This window comes from Pleurodeles waltl, chromosome 12 (assembly GCF_031143425.1).
Source record: "Pleurodeles waltl isolate 20211129_DDA chromosome 12, aPleWal1.hap1.20221129, whole genome shotgun sequence".
Classification (NCBI taxonomy): Eukaryota; Metazoa; Chordata; class Amphibia; order Caudata; family Salamandridae; genus Pleurodeles; species Pleurodeles waltl.
The window spans coordinates 153,090,446-153,112,611 of record NC_090451.1 but is presented as its reverse complement, the minus strand read 5'-3'; the positions used below and the strand labels follow the sequence as shown (position 1 = coordinate 153,112,611).

Below are 22,166 nucleotides of genomic sequence, written 5' to 3'. Positions count from 1 at the left end.
TCTGCTGGAATATTTTTCGTTAACTACAGAGAGTAACCTATCATGGATAACAGTCTCAACCCTGACATCAAGAACCAGGATTCTTCCATAACACCAGTACCAGAGGTCATTGGCATGGACAAATTACTAAAGGTAATTAAGTGTGTAAGGTCAGGAGGTGCACCCTGCCCAAATGGTCTGCCATATGCTATTCATAAAGCCAATCTAAAACATTTGGGCCACAGAACTCACTATCCTATACCACACAGCCTTGTTAGCTGGAAAGGTGCAGGAATCATGAAGAGGCTCGATGATACACCCTATCTTCCAATGAGGTACGAAACGCAGCCCACCCAATTATAGACTCATAGCCCTCCTCAACATAGAGGCCAAATACTTTGCAAGTTTGCGCCTTCAAGACCTGGCTGACTGGGATACTAACTTGAAAATAGTGCCACTAAATCAGATAGGTTTTCAGCCTGGAGGTGGAACTCTGTCAAACCTCTTGGCCCTGGCAAGCTGTATGAAAAAAAAATTTCTCAACTAAATTTACAACGTTTGCTTACTTTGTTGATTTCAAGGCCACATTTGACAATGTGCCAAGATCCCTGTTATGGCTAAAACTGCATAACTTGGGAATTCCCCTTGTCCTACTTAGGACGATCCAACTCCTGTATACAAATACATAGCTGCAAGTAAAATTTAGTGATGGCACTCAGCTTTCTACAAAAGCCTACTTCGACTCTGGCTTTAAACAAGGGTGCATGGTTGCCACTCTCTTGTTCTATCACTATATTTCTGACTTGTTGAGTGATCTTAATGGAGTTAATGCAGACGCCCTGGACCTGGGGACCTGTCCTCTATCAAATTTACTTTATGTGGATGAAAATACTGGCACGAAGGGCAGCATCCACTGTATTGTGAAAATGACTATGGGACCACATGCCTAATCCATTGTTGGGGGTCATGAGAGCTAGCCTGGCCACAGCCATCACATATGGAAGGGAAATAATGAGGGGCACACACACTTCATTGTTGGACCAGTTGATTTCCCAGACCTATAGATGTATCTTCAATTGCCTAAGTACACAGCCCAGGCTCAGGTACGACTAAAGTTTGGCCTGGTCAAACAGCATCTAGACAGTAGGAGCACACTTCTAAAAAGGTGCCACAGGCTGCATACAGCCCAACAGCAAACTTTGGATCATTTGATATGACAAGAGATGGCATCAGCAAGCTTAGTCTCACCTCTTAGAGGCTACCTGGAACCCATAAGTCATTACAGGCGGACTATCTTTGGTCTCAGTTATTAACAACAAACTTCAAAAAAGCACAAACTGATATGCAAAAAGGTCTATTTGGAGGACAAGGATTTAATTGCAAATCTAAAGTATGCCAGGCAAATTATAAACATGTACACCATTTTAAAGCAGCAATCCTGTCTTGATAATAGCATTTCAAAAAACTTGCAGGCAAGCCGCTGTGGAGGTGCTGAATCCAGTAAACCAAAGACTGAATGCTAATCTCAAAGAATGTATGCTCATCTTCGGGTCTAAATTCAAAAAAGTGGTTGCACTTGACACCACACGCACAAACATCTATTCCTGTAAGCAATTTACTCGAATGTTAACTTTGGTTTGTTAGAATTGAATATAAATGGTAAAACTCGAGTATTGAAAAAACTGTAAGGACGCTCCACCTCTGTTTATAATGTTGTCGAACTTTTAGCACAAATTGATTTTTAATTACTAAGTTTATTCACTATAGGATAACTAGTGAGGATATATTCGCACTAACTCGTGCTGCTTTTAACCTATTTGTCCCATTGATTAGTGCATTGACTCTGCATGTTTTATAATAAAACTTGAAACTAAATAGAGTCCGTATTCGGCAGAGAGGCAAGAACAGTGTTTAGCAGCAAAGAGTGCATAGCAGGAGCAGTAAACAGGACATGAGGCAATAGGAAGGAGAGGCCACACCAGTCAGGAGAGGCAAATAACGATTTTAAACAGTAGCAGAAAACAATGCATATCAGACACGACGGGGAAACTTAACATGCCTGGCAAAAGCTGCAAGCAGTCCAGGGGGAGTGTCCAAGACAGTGCCTGAAGCATATATTTTATGTCTGATGGGAGGTAATATTTTTTAAATTCTGAATATGAAACATAATCGCTATCATTCAGCACGTTCAGCAATAAGAGACAGGCCGACTTGTTATCCTGTTTTTATTACTAATGAAAACAAAGTACTTTTATTATGGCTCCTCATTCAAAGACCTCTGAAGAGTCAAAATGGGGGAAGATTGTTAAGACTTCGCTTCAGTTAGAGATGTGTCTAAATTGACGTGCACTCAGTATGCAGTACGGAGGGTAGAGTGCAGAGCGCAGTGAGCAGAGAGGGCTACTTGAGCCCGGAACGGGCAGAGCAGACACGCTTAATCTGCCAGCATTTCAACCCGCCGCCATTGGCGGTCTTCACAGTGGCCTATCTCGGCCCCCCAATGACGAGGAGGCACAGCAGCGGCTTGCTCCCCTGACGGAGGGGTGTGGAGCTGAGCAGCTGACACGGAGCGGGATCTGCTGAGCTGAAGCTGAGCCGAACTGAACTGAATTGAACAGGTCATCAGATTCTTCCTAGCTCTTCCTGTGCTCACACGGGCTCTTGACCCTGATCTTGATCTCTGTCCTGATTGCTGTTCCCTAGCCCCCGTAATCATTGCTACCTAGCTTCCATCCAGTCCGAGCTTCCTGAATCCATCTGAATTCATGTGCTACACCCTGCCTGGCACCCCTTCAGTCACCATGATTACACCATATTACACCATATTTGCAGAACTTGTAGAACTTGCTGGCATCTGTCTTGGCATCTAACACCCGCACTTGTCACACTACAGAGCTGGCATTATGGAACCACATTTATGCATTTACGTTACATAAGACATACCGGCATGCATGAAACCAGACGTTTGACAATGTTTTTAATTGTGGATAAATTGGCCGCTTTATTAACGTGAACAAGCGTGCGGCTGCCCGCGATGAAGTATATTGAGCATGAGACTCAATCACTGCCAATAAAATTTGTACTTATGGCAATTAAAACATTCAGCCTATTCACTTAATAACTTCTAAATAACAAATTTCACAATTTGCAGTGACTGCTGGGCCTTCAAGTCCTGGCCTTCATTTGTCATGTCTCCTTTTGCCCTTCGGTTTCTAGGCAGTCCCACATTTCACTTTTTTGGAGGGGGCTCACTCCAATAGAGTTTGTTTTACCACGTTGTTGCAGGGGGTTGCTTCAAGTTCTTTGAATTAGGCCCAACTCGCTACCTGGCGTGTACCTATGCCCTGCCATCCCATCTGGCGGGTCTGGTCTGCGAGTGCCGTGTTCCACTTACTCCCCTTAGTTGGCCACCTTACACCCTGCCGTAAGGCATCCCCAGGTGTGTGGCTTTTGTGTGCACACCCCCTTACTAGGTGTGTTTCCGATCAATTATTTGGTAAAACCTTGTTTACTTTCCACTTGCCCCTTTTGTCTGTCCGGCATTGCAACTGGATGCTTTGTTGTCGGGGTGAGAGGGTGGAGTTTTCTTCAGATGTCAAAAGCGCGTTGTCCCGGTCATGAACTGACCCCATTGGGACAAACGCGCCCTTAAATGCTCCCCCTTGCCCCCTTGCTTGGGTTATCAGAAACGCCATTAGGGGGTTTGAACGGCTCCAAAACCCACCATTGATCACTTCATTTTTTGCACCTATCCCCCTTTTGCCAACAATGGGGGGGAGGCGGGTGCCACCAGCAAGTTGGCGCGCACCTTCCCCAAACCGGTTTGACCGGTCCCTTCTGGGCTAAGGCAGCCGTTACGGCGCCGGCCCTTTATGCCCCCTATGGGGGCGGCCTTTGCACTGTCTTGCCATTGCTCAGCCCCAGACAAATCCCAGCAGCATGACACCACATTCCCATTTGGAGCTCAGAGTTTTGGCACTCGAAGACAGGAATGTGGAATTACCATTGGCTCCACAGGTACCTTTCTGAGGGTGGAGTGAGGTGGCTGTAGTCAGCCACTGCTAAGTGTGTGACTTAGAATCCTCACAGACGCGGCCCAGCTAGAGCAGGGTGCAGCTTGCGGGGAACTGGTGTGACTCGCTCCCCCTGCTGATCTGTGGTGGCGTGCCCAGCCTCATGTGACTTTCTGGGGGATTCAATTTTCAAATTTCTATCTAACTCAATGTAACCTAATTCAATTCAACTTTGTTTAACTGCCCACTCTCCGATGCGGCAAATAGGATGCCCACTGTGATACCCAGGTCTCCCTGACCTTCTAGGCCCACTCCTGGCCTGGGCTCATTTCTGTCCTTAGTCCTATTAGCTTTTAAACCCCAGGAAAGGAAGCCTTCATCGGTATTAAACACTGCAAGGTCTCAACACCCTCGAGCATTAGAGTGGAGGAAATTCCACTTATGGTTGATGCACTGACAATCTACGTAATGACCAGAAGGACAGGGCGTTCAACCAGCAAGTGGCAACTCAATGCCAATGCCACAAAACTGAGGGTAGAACAAAGGGGCAAATGACACAACGCTACAAAACTGAGGGCAGTACAAGAGGTAAGTAATCAACTTAACCTCTCACAGTCTGGCACTGTCTGGAGTTTCAGGGAAGCCAGTCCGACCCAAGGCGAGCCTGAAGGCACCTCTGGTGCACTGGACGAAATCTCTCCGCAGATTTCTGCAACAGCTTATGAAATCAAGCCCAGTGCCCTCCAGAAAAGTTGTACATTAAAACACGTTGCCCATCTTAACCCAAAGAACATATCGTCAGTTTCAGAATCTTTATATGACTATTTTAAGAAAAAGTCAGCTGCTCCCTCAAATTCAGCAACGCAAATACAAATGACCTGTTCAACAACAAATTCAGACAATGTGAAGGCCACCAACCTTCCACCAAGGCTTCGGATCAAATTAATAACTGTCCAGTCGGCGGACAACATAATCATGGAGCTCTCATCAGCAACTATAATTATAGAGCTCGCATCAGCAAATAGAGAGCACGGCCGCTGACCTCCAGCAGGAACCAGCATTTAAATCTGAGGAACCACTATTTAAGACTTGGGATACTAATAACAGAACTGATTTTCGGAGTCCTCTTTCTGTCTAAGTGGCTCCACACCCACATCTTTTGTAAGCTCGGATGACTCATTGCATCTATGGGCCCGCCCCTATCCAATCAGGGAGCAAGGGTGCTCTCTTCCAGCAGCCACAGAGCAAGAAGATCCACTTGGCCTTGCTGAAGGTGTATCAGGGCCAGAACTCTCTACACAGGTTGCAACTATTGTCGCCAATGGTAGAATGGTGGGTGCGATAGATGCAAACGGTATAGCCCCCTCTCAAGAACAAGCCCATTCGTCCTCTGCTCATGATCTCAGTTGTATGGCCTCCTTATGTTGCTAACCGAGGACAGAGATACCAGATTTCCAATCCAATTGTGGCCAGAGTAATTTATTGGCTTCAATAAATGCGGCACTCGCCGCCACAACAAACGCCCGCTCCTGGCAATCAGATAAGTTTGAGGTCCATTTGGATTTGATCTACAAGTTACTTACCTTCGGTAACTAAGTATTTGGTAGAGACATATTCTATTTGCAGATTCCTTACCTTAGAATTTCCCCCAGGTGTCAGACTGGATCCGGAGATTTTTCTTCGAGCAATACCCTTGTGTGTCGGTAGGTGGCGTCAGTCGACTCCGCTGGCGTCGTTGGCGTCGTAGTCACCATTATGACATCAGGAGTAGTATATAGATGCTGCCTTTGCGCAGTGACGTCAGTTTCTTTTAACGACTTTCCACTCCAAAGCGCAGAGCCGATATGAACACTCAGATTAGCAAGCCAGAGCTAAGGACCTGAAAGGGGAATCCCTGTCCCTAGAAATCAGTTCACAAGCGGGGAGGATGGGTGGGCGGTAAGGAATCTGCAACTATATATGTCTCTACCAGATATTTTGTTACCAAAGGTAAGTAGCTTGTACATCTGATAGAGACTTCTAGTTGCAGATTCCTTACCTTAGTATAGATACCCAAGCAATGCCATCCTCGGAGGTGGGCTGCGAACCAAGATCATACTAGGAAGTCCTGCAGGACCGAACGACCAAAGTAGCCATCCCGACGGACCAGTAGTGTTTAGCAAACATGTGCAGGGACGCCCACGTAGCTGCCTGGCAGATATCCAGGACAGGAACTCTGCGTGCTAACGCAGTGGAAGCAGCAGTTGCTTGGGTGGAATGAGCATGCAAGCCCTCAGGGGGTTGCTTCTTGGCCATCGAGAGATGGTACGCTTTTGCACGCCTTCCCTTTTTTCGCACCCACCTGCCCGACAAAGAGTTGATCATCCCCCCGGAAATCTTTAGTACAATTAAGATAGAACACCAATGCTCTTTTTGGGTCCAGATGGTGGAGTCTCTCCTCCGCATGAGAAGTATGTGGGGGTGTGTAGAAAGTAGGCAGGGTGATAGACTGGCCTACATGAAAAGGCGTAACCACCTTTGGAAGGAAGGACGCCTTAGTGCGCAACACCACTTTGTCAGGGTGCACAGACAAGTATGGAGGTTTAGACAAAAGGGCTTGAAGCTCACTCACCCTGCGAGCAGAGGTGATGGCAACAAGAAAGACAGTTTTGAAGGTGAGGAGCCGCAAGGACAATTGTGCATTGGCGTACATATTAAATATGTAAGGATTGAGGTCCCACTGAGGCATGATAAATGGAGTGGGAGGAAATAAATGGGTGAGGCCTTTTAAGAATCTACTCACAATAGGATATTTAAAAAGTGAGGACTGATCAGGTAACCTAAGGAAGGCCGAAATGGCAGATAAATACCCTTTAAAGTTGCCCAAAGCAGAGCCCTGCTGGGCCAAAGAAAGAATGAACAGAAGAACCTCAGATAGAGGGTCAGAGAGGGAATCAACAGATTTGTTGGTGCACCATGCCACAAATGTATTCCAACGTCAGGCGTATACAGTTTTGGTGGAGGGACGCCTGGCTGCAAAGATAACATCGCAGACTTCGGGTGGAAGATCGTAAATCGTCAACTGTCGCCGCTCAATTTCCATGCATGAAGGCAGAGATTGGACAGGTTCAGGTGAAGGACCATTCCCTGTTGCTGCGACAGAAGATCCACCCGAAGAGGGAGTCTGAGTGGAGGATCGATGGACATGCTCAATAGCTCTGGATACCAGACTCTCCGTGCCCAGTCCGGAGCCACCAAGATGACTTGGGCCCGGTCGTTTCTGATCTTCTTGACAACTCTGGGCAGAAGTGGTATAGGCCTAAAGGAGGCTGGAGTTCCACTCAAGATGAAAAGAGTCTCTGTGCGAGTGCCACCTTGGAAACTCCAACGTGCAACACAGCTGGCATTGCTCGTTCTCTGCGGGGGTGAACAGATCTAACCAAGGCTCTCCCCACTGCAGAAAGAGACCTAGCGCCACCTCCGGATGGAGACGCCATTCGTGATCAGCTGTGCATCGACGGCTGAGTTCGACCGTTCTGGCGTTGAGAGAACTCGCCAGATGTTGAACCACCAGGGTAATGCCCTGATGTTCCAGCCATGTCCAGAGGTGTAGTGCCTCATAACAAAGGGTCGAGGACCACTCTGCTCTGTTTTTTGCAGTACCACGTAGCAGTAGTATTGTCCGTGAACACCTGCATTACTTTCCCTTTGAGAGAGGGAAGAAATGTTTTTAACGCAAGCATGATTGCCCAGAGCTCCAGAAGATTAATATGGAGCCCAGACTCCGCCAGAGACCAGAGGCCTCTGATCTCCGCCTCTCTCATGTGGCCCCCCCCAACCGAGAAGTGACACATCTGTCACTATAGATAAATCTGGTTGGGGTAGGGTGAGGTATCTGCGGTCGACCCAATACGGATTGGAAAGCCACCACTGCAGGTCTAACGCATTCCCCACCGAGATCTGGACCACGTCAGAGAGATTCCCCTGATGCTGCACCCACTGGAACTTCAAGTCCCACTGCAGAGCCTGCATAAGCCATCTAGCATGTGTTACTAGCAAGATGCCGGAGGCCATGAGACCCAGCAGCCTCAGAGTCAGTCTCACCGAAACTCAAGACCGAGGCCGAAAGATCGGAATCATAGCCTGAATGTCCTGTACTCGCTTTTCGGGAGGATAAGGCCGAAACTGCACTCTGTTGAGAACATCTCCGATGAAGGGGAGCATCTGAGAGGGAGTCTGGTGTGACTTCGGCCCATTTATAGTGAACCCCAGCGTGTGCAGGAGGTTCGCTGTAGTCTGAAGGTGGGAGATGACTTTTGGGGCGAGTCCGCCTTCAACAGCCAGTCATCGAGGTAGGGAAGACTGACACCCCTAGCCTGCGCAGATGAGCTGCAACCACTGCCATCACTTTTGTGAACACCTGAGGGGCGCTGGTAAGGCCGAAGGGGAGCACGGTAAAATGAAAGTGCTCGTGACCTACCACGAATCGTAGGTATCGTCTGTGAGCAGGTAGGATGGGGATGTGGAAATAAGCGTCCTGCAAGTCCAACGCTACCATCCAGTTTCCTGGGTCCAAGGCAGACAGAACCCGAGCCAGGGGAAGCATTTTGAATTTCTCCTTCTTGAGGAAGTAGTTCAGGTCCCGAAGGTCTAGGATAGGACGTAAGCCCTTGTCCTTTTTCGGCATCAGAAAGCAGTGGGAATAACAACAACGACCTACTTCGGGCACAGGGACCTTTTCTATAGCTCCCTTGGCCAAGAGAGCTGCTACTTCCTGGCGGAGAAGGACCAAATGATCCTCTGGAAGGTAACTGAGGGATGGAGGCATGGCTGGTGGAGCAGATTCGAAAGGGAGGGAGTAGCCCTTTCGAACAATCTGCAAAAACCCACCTGTCCGTAGTGATGGATTCCCAGTGGGGCAGGTGATGGTGAATCCTGCCGCCAACTGGATGGGAGTGAGGGGATGGCCTAGAAGGGTTTGGAGGCTGCAGCGGGGGCAGAGGTGGACTGGGCAGACCTCTAGTTCCCTGTCCCACGCCCATGTGGGATTCTGCATCCCCTGGCACGCAGAGGTTGGACAGCATGGGTGGCACTGTGGCTGGGTGGAAGATGTTAGATGGGGCCCCTTCCGTAGCGACGAAAGGGGCAAAAAGTGGACTGCGGGGGTGAGAGGCAGAGGAAAGACCAAGGGACTGAGCCGTAGCCCTGGCATCCTTGAATCTATCCAAGGCCGAGTCTACTTTGTCTCCAAAGAGACGGAAGCCATCAAAGGGCATGTCCATGAGGGACTATTGGACATCCCCAGAAAAACCAGAAGTGCGCAACCAGACGTGGCGCCTCAAGGACACCGTTGTAGCAACCGATCTCCCCAGAGAGTCGGTTGTGTCCAGCCCACAATGGATTGTGAACTTTGCCGCATCTCTCCCACCGTTCACAGCTTGAGAGACAATAGCACGGGCCTCTTCTGGTATCTGCGGCAGGACTTGCGCAACCGTATCACACAAAGAGTGGGTATAGCGGCCAAAAAGGCATGCGGTGTTCACAGACTGCAGCACGAAACTGGAGAAAGAAAACTACTTCTTACCAAACTGTTTCAGCCTTTTTGATTCCCTGTCCGGGAGTGCGGAAGGGAATGCGCCTGAAGAAGAGGTAGCCTAGATGACAAGACTCTCAGGCGTGGGGTGTTGAGACAGGAATTTAGGGTCATTCGGAGCGGGCCGATGGCGGCGTGCAATAGTCCTGTTCACAGGAGCCCCTGTGTTGGGTTTGGACCAAGTACCCAAAAGGACATCGGCGAGGACTTCATTGAATGGCAACAGGGGTTCTGATGTGAAAGCACCTGGCTGAATCACCTCCGTCAGGAGATTGGACCTGACCTCTACAGTAGGAAGCTCAAGGTCAAGGACCTCAGATGCCCTACTGACCACCATACCATAAGTTGCTCCCTCCGCCATAGCCACGGCAGGAGGAGACAGCATGCCAGCATCTGGAGAAGTATCCAGACCACTGGCGTCGCCCAAATCCTGAGCCCAGTCCAAAGATAGGTCATCCTGGTATTCATGAGGGTCCAAGGACCCCTCCAATCCCTCCCTAAATTTGTACCCATAGGAAAAAGGGTCCGAAAACGACCTAGGGCGAATAAGCACCATCAAAGACAAAGAAGGTGTCTGCTGACGCAGTTCCGACTCCGAGTCGTTGGGGATAAGGATTGGGTCGACATCAATAGGCACTACCGTTGTCGGGGGCGTCGACAATCGACCCGGATCCGGAGGGAACCTTGATGGCCGGAGCTGAAACCGCCGGCACAGAACCCAAAGGCCTCTCAACCAAACCCCTTGGGCCTGAAGCCGCCATATCGGGGTAGGTCCACCCAAAGATGAGACGCCTGGCCTCACAGAACTCTTTAAGTTGGGCAGGGGTCGCTCCGGCTCTGGGAAACTCAGGGAAGTGCGGAACAGACCCAGACGCAGGCTCTGAGGACGGAGGCCTTCAGCGTCAACGTTCTTCCCGCGTTGCATCAGCATCGGAGAGCGATGGGACCTCTTCGACTTCTTCTTCTTCTTAGCTGCACCCTGAGATTTAGAAGAAGACGAGTGGTGATGGTTCCGCAAACAGCCTCGAAAAGTTCATCTCTGGGACTTACACGGAGTCGAGTGTCGGATCACAACTTTGGGTCATGGTCGAGACACCACAGGCAAACCTGATGAGGATCTGTCACTGACATCGTGCGGTGACAGTCCTTGCATGGCTTGAAACCGGTCTTCGGGGACATCCTCGACGCACCACATATCTCGCAAAAACTGGACAAAACAGTTGCAGTCGGTCAAAAAGTGACCAGGGTAGCTCTTGTCTGGATCAGGGCATGGCGTGGAAAGAAAAGAACTGACATCACTGCATAAAGGCGGTGTCCATATACTACTCCCGATGTCATCACGGCAACTACGACGCCAACGACACCCAGGGAGTCGACCAACGCCACCTACTGCCGACGCGCAAGGGTATTGCTTGAAGAAAAATCTCTGGATCGAGTCTGATGCCTGGGGGAAATTCTAAAGTAAGGAATCTGCAACTAGAAGTCTCAATCAGATACAAGCCATAGCTGGTTCTTTTGCCAGTGCTGAATTATGGCCATTAAGCTTTTCCAGGGCACATATGTGACTGTCACCCATAAGTTAAAACAGAGTCCTTCAGCATGCGTCAATTTATTACAGGCGTTTTTGCCTGTATCCATCCTCTCTTTTCAGAAAAAAAAAACCATATGCACTATTATTTCCGTCCAGCTTTCTCCTTTCCCCGTTTAAGTTGGTATTTTGCCTCCAATACACTGAACTCATAAGTCTATGGGTGGATCACTTTAGAGTATGCAAGTGACTAAGTGGGAGGTGGTTCTCCACATATGCCACTTTACCACATAAAATCTATTTTCTTGCTCCTCCCTCTCTAGCATTTTATTTTCCTTTATTTATAGATCGATGAGTTGTACCATTTTTATTGTTGTTTTTATCAAACTTGATTTTTATGAGCTACAGATCACTTGCTTTTATTGGGGAAGATGTCCCTTTGTAAAGATTGTGATTAATCAGGCAATAAAATGTTATTACTTACATTATTACTTAACTGCAATCTGATGCTGTTGTCATGTCCCTGTATAGAACCCCCACTGACACTGCTGCATGGTTTTGAGAAGCCCCTGAATGAATCAAGATTCAAAGGCTACTGAAAGGAAACAAATATAGGCGACTGCCTCAGTTGACACAGCTGAACGATTGGCAATTCATTGAATACCATTCTGTCCTGTTAGGAGTCTATCTTGTCTTCCAATCTGAATGCCACAGGAGCAAAGGACCTTGATCATTAATAGTGATATCAATGCTCCAAACACACCAGATGTAAATTTAATTGTTGAGAGTGAGCTGGATAGATGAGAACAATCCATATGCTGTTTTGCTTGTTATGAGAGTCCATGTTTTTTCAGGCTCCTACCAAATCCTGGATACATGCATCTTGGTTTGAAGCCAAAGGCAAATTATGAGAGCGTACATGTTAGAAAGTATGTTAGAAGGTCACATACCTCTTCAAGAAAAATATCCACATTATGCATATAAGTCACCATCTATATTCCTAAATGTAGATTTCTTAATTTTGAATTAAACTATATATTAACAATATCCATGTCTAATACAACTTTGTACACTGGTTGAATGCTCCTAGCTGGATCTTAATCATTGAATGGACCATCATGGAAGCTGTGAAAGAGATGTGTTACTAGATGGATCTCTCTGTCATGGTTAGACCTCCAGCATGCTCCCATAGGTTGATTGGATAAACCTTTCATACTTTAACTGTATTTGCATATTTTTCAGAGGAAGAAGCCATTGATTCAATTATTACAAATGCTTTCAGGGGATTTATGTTTCCTGGAAGGAGCTCGGAGGTCCACAGCTCACTCACTTGCCTTTTAGCATCTATAGCAGCATCCTCGACCTGAGCTCAAAAAATGTCATCTGCTTTAACTACCTCTTCCGTCTACTTTTACTACAGTTTAACCATAGTACTAATTGCAGGTACCTACTGGAAAATTACATTCTATGTTCCCCCAGACAAAGGCCCCTATGTAACAATATTATAAACTATATGCAAACAGAAGTGAACCAACTGAGTTCTGCTTTGTCACTAATCTCAGTCATGCAGAACTGCTGGTACCAGGTAGCAATCAATCCTATACAGCAGTTCACTACAGACACAGAAAGAGAGTGTGCTCTGGTACCTGATTTTCCTGTTTCACCGAGATCTCCCAGACACGCTGATACCACTCAAAAAGCTCTTCCAAAGTGTCTGCTGCTAAATCTATTGCAGGGTCTTCAGGGTCCCTGGGCTCCAGTGTGAAGACAAAGGGCTTTTGTTGCTTCCCATACTGAGATTTGGCTGAAAGATTTAAAGAGTGGTCATACTGTAGTGCTTTTGGTAATACTGTAAATTCTCTGCTTTGTACTCAAACATATAAAGTCTTCATTTGTAAAGCTCATCATCTGGTTCATACGCACAAATGCACACATGGGCGCAAACACACACACAATCAGTTTTACATAAATGCTGTTCACACCCTACATCATACACCAAACCCAATATCCAAAACTCAGGCTGTAGACACTGTTTAGTGATCTTGCACTTAGTCCTGGGATCGTATTGGTAGCCATGCATTTTACAGAGTAATTCTCATGCCTGTTTTCATGATCCTCACCCTCTAATTCGTACAGTCAGTCAGTACTAGATTACTGATGCATGTTCACCACTTGGTTCACCTACGCTCAGTTGTAGGTTCAGGCCGCATGCCCTCTGCTTCATAAACACACGGAATAAATTCAAATTAACTACATTTTGTATCATCCAATCTCACTCCTCATCTACAATCCTCAACCTCTGTTTGTACACTGGTCAAGGCCCTATGAATACCAACTCTATCTTGCATATAGTCACATTCAGTCCGAAGTTCAGGCGATGCACCCTTCATTTCATGCGCTGAAAACTGTGTTGCTACTGCTCTTTGTCTGTTTCAGACACGTTTTTCACTTATGCTGCCCACACAGTCCATTGACTGTGTGACTACACTCATGATAGGAGATGTTTGCTTTGTGGACTCAGTCTACTTTTTATGAGGTACATCTTATAATTTGTACTCTAACACTGAAACCTTCACTCATGCTGTGCACCCTCTACTTCACTCAGTTACACTCAGCAGTACATTCAGGTTGCTCTGCCTCACTGTCCTACTGATTCTGCTCTAAAATTAGGCTGCCAGTCTTTTGCTTCTCTTTCTTTCTCTCTCTCTCTGATACACACACATAAAACTGCTAGGTTTGTGCTGTAGATTTTCCTTGTACACTCACACTCGATCCTATGTCCATGCTACATTCGTAACGCAGTCCCACCATCCTCCTTTTATACAGGGACAATATGAGTCTAACAGGAAACCAATGGGTTTTTCAGTAGGATTATTCAGTGAACAATCAGCGACCACATTTCAAGCGTAGAGGACACAGGCTGACAGGATACTGTTTCTCTATTTTTATACATCTCTAAACCAAACGTTTCAATCAGGCGTTCAATTCAACTTCACACTAAAAAAGGGAAACAACTGTAGGGCATTGGACAAATGTTCCATGCTCGGACCTCACATACCACACTGTTGCCCAAAGTACACTTTTCAACAATATTTTCAGAACTCTGATGTAGCCAAAAGGGTATACACATCTTGCAAACCTTTTGCCAAATTGTGTACTGTTTTCCATGGATTTGTTTACTAAAGTTCACTGATGTATGAAATTTTAAAGTACACTACACTGCTAGCAGCAAATGGAAAATGAAAGACATATTTGTGGCACGTTTTCTTGGAAATTAGCTGTGAGGTTTACGCTGTATTTGTGCTTCCAAAGTGTGGACTCATGCTGGTTTAGAGCAGAACGTCCAGGGTGGTTCCTGCCAGACTGGAAATAGGTTTTCAAGAAAACTGAAGTTGAAGTCAAGAGATATGGAGTTAAATACTCAAAAGAAAACTTGTTAGAGCATTACACATTAGAATCAAATGGGTACAGCATGCACGCAGCCCAGGGAAGACAGAAAGGTGTTTCAGGCAAAAGAGCGGCAGCAGACATGATAACACTGCCAAGTGAAAGGTCATCTAGTGCATGTCGAAAAGATGGAAAGACAGGATCCTAGCAGCATTTTACTTTAGGTATGACTACAAAGTTGGAGTGATAAGAGATGTGATAATGGAAATTGATTAGCAATATTTATTGATTCTTATGAGGGTGGATTTCAGTTCTCCCGGGGGAGGAAGAGTTGAAAGCAGTGTCCTTTAACTGTTGGATGATCATGGCAGGACATGGTGGATGAGACAATCTCATTAAAGTCTTCAATAACCAACATCCATTTTACTGTGAGGGACCAGTAAGTTTTTAGGTCGAGCTGCAGATGTGCAAGGAAAACTGGGCTGGTGGTATGATCTAGAAGTAAAAGGTATGGATGCAGGATAGACCAAGGGTTGGCACCATTAGCACAGCATTGAGAATTAAGAGGCTTCTTTCTAAACAGCACACATGGCCATAGTGGATTTCACAGGTAGGGTGGAGAATGAACAAAATCCAATAAGCATGGGTAGCTGAATCCATACTGCATATTCCACACAGAAAATGCATTTCTCTCATTCTCAAAATTAATATTATTTTCAGTGAAATTTAAGGAAAAGTATATTTCAATTATTTTCATTTAAGGTTTTATTTCAGCATCACCTATATCCACATTTAGGGTATCCCCTTTTTTAAAGATGGTTTGCACAAAGTGTGTGGATACGTAATATAACTTTAGTTTATCAATGGATGTTTAACAATAATTAGAACATGTCTTTTTCATGGTTGGCACTAAGAGTTTTATCATGGCAACTGCATTGCTCCCTGCAGTGAATATAGTTACTCATCACTGCATGATGTTCCACACCTACTCAGAGAGGGAGTGGCCAAGAGACAATTTTCCCTATCACACAATGGGAATTCTATTTGCTAAAAATATTACGATTACTCATGGGTCTGTCCATATTTACCATTTAGCAATGCCTCAGCCCAGTCAGTCCTAATTTAATCAATCTATATGCAGTAATCAAGTTCCTAGACCTGATTGGCTGCTTCTCTATTTCATTATAAAAATACATACACGTCACCTTCCTGCATAATACTTACAGACATTGTAGGTGGTGAGATCCAGTATGCCTCTGCACATAGAACCCAAAGGATTGTCTTCAATAATCTGCAGAAGAAGAAGCACGGATACCCTGACTTTATTGAACACAACTAAACAACATTATGTGATTATACTGAATGAACAATGTATTCTTACTTGCCAAAATGTATACACTGAGGCAGTGTCTAAGTATATTACATTTGGAGTAGACTGTAAATAATGTAGAACTTACAAAAGAAATACATACACATCTTTTTCAGTTTCTGAAATGTTAAATACAGTGACTTTCATACTAAGCTTACATATTGTAGACTTTGGATCCTATTATGATAGCTCCGATTGATGTAAACAGCATTTAATCTATCTTCATAGTCAAAGACACTTGAATTTGGAATTCCCATGGAGGTGTGAGATGGCTATACCGTGATACTGTGAATTTGTACAGCTTCATTTTGTATGTGTTTAGTGGTCTGAAGCAGCTTCCACTACTTTTGCTGGGCATGTTCTAACTACTTCTACACATCTGCAAAGCCATCAACCGAGCTTCGGAACAAACTTTCCCCAAACATTTCTATGTGGAGTTCGATACCGCAGTCTGTCAGACAGTCCCTCAAAGTCTTTTCTCAGTACCTATCAATTATGTTGTAATAAAAGTAAATCAAAGTTATGTGTTTTGGTGCTAATAGTAAGCAACTACAACGGAAATAGAAAACTCTGTGCTGCAATTTGTGACTGAATATAACTATCAGGGACATAATTGATAATGAGCTGAATCCATAATGTGATCCATAATGCAGGCTAAGAACACTATAGGTGGTTTTTGAAATATAAATACAAGCTATACCTGAGATTTCCAGAACACTTATTAATAGCATATAGTGTCAAGATAATCTCATACCTATCATATGGCTCCTCAATCGGAACACAATTTAATTTTCTTTGACTAGATAAGGAGGGGATTAAACTAAAAAAACGCAAGGGGTTTGTGCAGTGTGACACCAGTGCAAGCTATTAGGCTGGAAGCGGGTTTGTCTCCACTTAAACCTGTGTAATTCAGAAGGAGAGTTGACTCTAGGCCCAAATAAGAAGTGCAGAGAGTAACTGTAAAACAATATGAAATCAAATCACTTCATAAAATGCTTTAATGGCTGTGCTGAAAAAAGTAGGCATATGTGATTGGGCTAATGACCGCACAATACCGGACCCTTTGCTTAAAAGAGTGAACAAGAAATAAATCCTTCAGTGATGTGGTCTGAAGATATTGGCTACCTAAAACTCAAAAAAGTATACATTGTAATTGCAATTATAAATTGTATTTATATAGACGTTACTAATCCTGACGAGGCATTGAAGTGCTTTGAGATGAGTAGCACAATACTCAGGAACCTATGGTTAGAGGTTAAAAGATGGTAGATTAGTAGAAGTGTTGCTTTGGTTTCCTTGTGGATTAGCCATGGTAAGCATGCAAAACTACGCCATTTAGATCTTTTGCATTTACTGCATTGTATTCAAGGTGATAGAGTGACTGAAATGGATTAAGACAGGGAATGTGAGATGTTAGTGGGAGGGGTGGACATGCACATCTGTAAGTTGGATAAATTGGGTCAAGGAGGGAGGAGTTTGGACAGGATGTTTGGTAATCCATAGATGGCAGAAATGTTTGGGACAAGTAAGAGTCGAGGTACAAACTGAGGGTTAAAGGGAGAATTAGTCATATTTATATTTTTCCTCCCCCTTAAGTATAAATATGTACACGTATGTAGAGATATGCATACATACATTTCACACATAAACCCATTTTAGTTATTGTTAATGTTTATCTACAAGGCACACTATATGTGTCTACATGTAGTAACACTAAAGTGGTCGGACATTCACATGTGTGTTGAGCATAAATACATATTGACTGTATATTTGTTTGTGGATTATTTTTTTCATTTTCATCTATTTTTATCTAACTCCTTATAAAAGGAAGCACAATCCCAGGTCCACAGATAGAAGTATAAAGACAATATCATTTAAATATGTATATGTCATCATGCTTGGGTATATATGCACTGACAATAATTTTTGTTAAATATGTCAATAAATTGGTCTACACATTCGAGTTCCATCTTTCTGAGTACTGTTTGCCAAGATACTGATTTTCTCAATGACCCCCTTATTTAGAAGATTATTCTTGTTGTTTTGACCTGGTAAGGTACCAAGATTCTCCTGTGTGATTAACAAAGAAATTACTTATTATTTATCAAGTTTTATTAGTAAATTTTATAATTACAGACAATGTGACATTTTAGGATTTTAAAAAAGAATGTATATAGAGAGCTAACTATAAGGTGCTGATATCTGTACGCTAGATATTTTCAAAATGTAATACATGTTAATACAAATATGTACCTGTTTAAAGTTTTGATGATAAACCAACCGAACCTTTATAAATTAAGTGTAACCGTTACACAAAGCACACAAAGGAGAAAAAAGTCTAAAAAAAATGCCACTTATCTAAAGTGTTCTATTGACAATGTTTTATGTCTGTGCAAGTTGCCATTAGGCCTATGTTCATTCTTCTTCTCACTGCAGATAAATGGCTCATGGATGATGGGTACTGCGGGACAAAGTGGGTTGGGATTCCATCAGCCATATTGGCTTGATTACAGTGCAGTAATGGATTGCCCCTCCTGCTTGTAGTTTTGGTCCCAGGTTTCAAAGCTTGAACAAAGGATTAGATTTATCATAGCTGTGTATCGCACAGGAAACCTAACTCATGTAAACAACATTATGGGTAACTTTACAAATGCCATCTGAAATTAAATTACAAGTACTATCAGAGGTAAAGTTACACATTGCAATGCAGGTAGCAGCATATGTCATATTGCAGTTAACACGACAGGCACTATAATAGAAAAATAGTTATAGATACTTGTAAAATTTCAGGCAACATTAAACGTAACATGCAACTAAGGTCACAGGTACACCACAGATAACTTAAGTAACACTATAGGTAATAATATAGATAACTGTTGATAAAATGCATTAACCTTTCAGGTAACACTACAGGTTAAACTGTAGATACAATTACACATAACATTTTAGGTAAAGTTGCAGGTAACATTACAGGTAACATTGCAGTTAATATTTAATGTAGCGTTACATGTACCTTTACAGTTAAATATGATTTACATGTAATTTAATTATATATTCTACAAGCTAAGCATATAAAGCATGATTAAAATATATGACATTTAGTGACTAACGTGCAGCATAGAAAAAAAGGACAACTAAATTCTTTCTACATTTTGTTAATTTGGAGCCACTTTAGAAAAAAAAGAAACCCTTCTTTACTAAGTTTCGGACCTGTTTAATGGAATAATAAACAAGGGCTGACTTAGCACAAGGTGCAGTAAGTATGAGAAGCTTCAATCAGTCATAGAGAGAGGTTATTTCTGTTTAAAATGCTTACCTGACTTCCAGTTATCTCAGGGCTATTTGCTGATATGTCCTCAACATAGTTGGAAGGGAAATAGTGCTGCACTTTGTCTCTGTAGTCCCCTTTCCACCTGAACAAAAAGATCAGAGTAAGAAAGGTGAAGCAAAATGTGCCAAATGTGTGGAAGTTGTTAAATATCTCTCAAGAGTAACATTCCTACAGCGAAAGATGTTTCTAGCCGTGAATGTAGATAGTGCATGTATGGCACCTTCAAAAGATATACTTATTTCTCAGAACTATCTTATATGAAAAGGGATAAGGTATAAAGAGATACAGCAAAAGTTTCAAACCACTGGGGGGCTGAATAGCTAACATGTTGAGAAGTCTTTTGGTGGTGTACCTTACAAAGGGAAAAAGCATAAGAGGAAGTTGTGGTGTGGTGTGGTGCAAAGGAAGAGCAGAACAGAAGCAAAGACAAAGAATGTATGGCCATAGTAAAACAAGACAAAAGCAACATTATTTTTTGAAACTGCACAGGACCATGAGTTCCACCTGACAGAAAACAGAAATGCATTTGGAAGGAAAGGTGAATCACTACACACGTTTTAAATATGAGTGTCCGCTAACCATTTATTCACAACAACTTAAACATCATCATAAGTCCCAAAGGAATGATTCTATGTGATGTAATTGAGGAAGGGCGGGTCTGCTCCAGGCGATTTCAAATGGGGAGGATCTGTGATGCTACGTGCTGTCTGAAATAACAGGAGTAGAAGGGGATTCTGCTAGACAAGATTGTGTGTTATGTCACAGGCAGAGTGCTGTGTATGACTGAAATTATGTGGAGGGAGAGGGATTATGGGACTTACTGGGTAAAAGAAGGAGTAGGATATATATGTATTTTTGTTTTGTGTAAAACACTTATTTGTGACTACAGGGAGTGCAGAATTATTAGGCAAGTTGTATTTTTGAGGATTAATTTTATTATTGAACAACAACCATGTTCTCAATGAACCCAAAAACTCATTAATATCAAAGCTGAATATTTTTGGAAGTAGTTTTTAGTTTGTTTTTAGTTTTAGCTATGTTAGGGGGATATCTGTGTGTGCAGGTGACTATTACTGTGCATAATTATTAGGCAACTTAACAAAAAATAAATATATACCCATTTCAATTATTTATTATTACCAGTGAAACCAATATAACATCTCAACATTCACAAATATACATTTCTGACATTCAAAAACAAAACAAAAACAAATCAGTGACCAATATAGCCACCTTTCTTTGTAAGGACACTCAAAAGCCTGCCATCCATGGATTCTGTCAGTGTTTTGATCTGTTCACCATCAACATTGCGTGCAGCAGCAACCACAGCCTCCCAGACACTGTTCAGAGAGGTGTACTGTTTTCCCTCCTTGTAAATCTCACATTTGATGATGGACCACAGGTTCTCAATGGGGTTCAGATCAGGTGAACAAGGAGGCCATGTCATTAGATTTCCTTCTTTTATACCCTTTCTTGCCAGCCACGCTGTGGAGTACTTGGACGCGTGTGATGGAGCATTGTCCTGCATGAAAATCATGTTTTTCTTGAAGGATGCAGACTTCTTCCTGTACCACTGCTTGAAGAAGGTGTCTTCCAGGAACTGGCAGTAGGACTGGGAGTTGAGCTTGACTCCATCCTCAACCCGAAAAGGCCCCACAAGCTCATCTTTGATGATACCAGCCCAAACCAGTACTCCACCTCCACCTTGCTGGCTTCTGAGTCGGACTGGAGCTCTCTGCCCTTTACCAATCCAGCCACGGGCCCATCCATCTGGCCCATCAAGACTCACTCTCATTTCATCAGTCCATAAAACCTTAGAAAAATCAGTCTTGAGATATTTCTTGGCCCAGTCTTGACGTTTCAGCTTGTGTGTCTTGTTCAGTGGTGGTCGTCTTTCAGCCTTTCTTACCTTGGCCATGTCTCTGAGTATTGCACACCTTGTGCTTTTGGGCACTCCAGTGATGTTGCAGCTCTGAAATATGGCCAAACTGGTGGCAAGTGGCATCGTGGCAGCTGCACGCTTGACTTTTCTCAGTTCATGGGCAGTTATTTTGCGCCTTGGTTTTTCCACACGCTTCTTGCGACCCTGTTGACTATTTTGAATGAAACGCTTGATTGTTCGATGATCACGCTTCAGAAGCTTTGCAATTTTAAGAGTGCTGCATCCCTCTGCAAGATATCTCACTATTTTTGACTTTTCTGAGCCTGTCAAGTCCTTCTTTTGACCCATTTTGCCAAAGGAAAGGAAGTTGCCTAATAATTATGCACACCTGATATAGGGTGTTGATGTCATTAGACCACACCCCTTCTCATTACAGAGATGCACATCACCTAATATGCTTAATTGGTAGTAGGCTTTCGAGCCTATACAGGGAGTGCAGAATTATTAGGCAAGTTGTATTTTTGAGGATTAATTTTATTATTGAACAACAACCATGTTCTCAATGAACCCAAAAAACTCATTAATATCAAAGCTGAATATTTTTGGAAGTAGTTTTTAGTTTGTTTTTAGTTTTAGCTATGTTAGGGGGATATCTGTGTGTGCAGGTGACTATTACTGTGCATAATTATTAGGCAACTTAACAAAAAAAAAATATATACCCATTTCAATTATTTATTATTACCAGTGAAACCAATATAACATCTCAACATTCACAAATATACATTTCTGACATTCAAAAACAAAACAAAAACAAATCAGTGACCAATATAGCCACCTTTCTTTGTAAGGACACTCAAAAGCCTGCCATCCATGGATTCTGTCAGTGTTTTGATCTGTTCACCATCAACATTGCGTGCAGCAGCAACCACAGCCTCCCAGACACTGTTCAGAGAGGTGTACTGTTTTCCCTCCTTGTAAATCTCACATTTGATGATGGGTCACAGGTTCTCAATGGGGTTCAGATCAGGTGAACAAGGAGGCCATGTCATTAGATTTCCTTCTTTTATACCCTTTCTTGCCAGCCACGCTGTGGAGTACTTGGACG

At 43.7% G+C, this 22,166-nt stretch overlaps 1 protein-coding gene across 1 annotated transcript in view; it reads right to left on the bottom strand.

Moving 5' to 3' along the window:
- The window catches only part of PLCG2 (phospholipase C gamma 2), a 414,427-nt gene that overhangs the window by 80,561 nt on the left and 311,700 nt on the right, over positions 1 to 22,166 (bottom strand). Inside the window, exons 23-25 of the mRNA XM_069216644.1 lie at positions 19,165 to 19,261; positions 15,704 to 15,770; positions 12,739 to 12,896 (exon numbers count right to left, since the gene is read on the bottom strand). Coding sequence (XP_069072745.1) covers positions 12,739 to 12,896; positions 15,704 to 15,770; positions 19,165 to 19,261 — 322 coding nt within the window. The remainder of the gene's footprint in view (positions 1 to 12,738; positions 12,897 to 15,703; positions 15,771 to 19,164; positions 19,262 to 22,166) is intronic.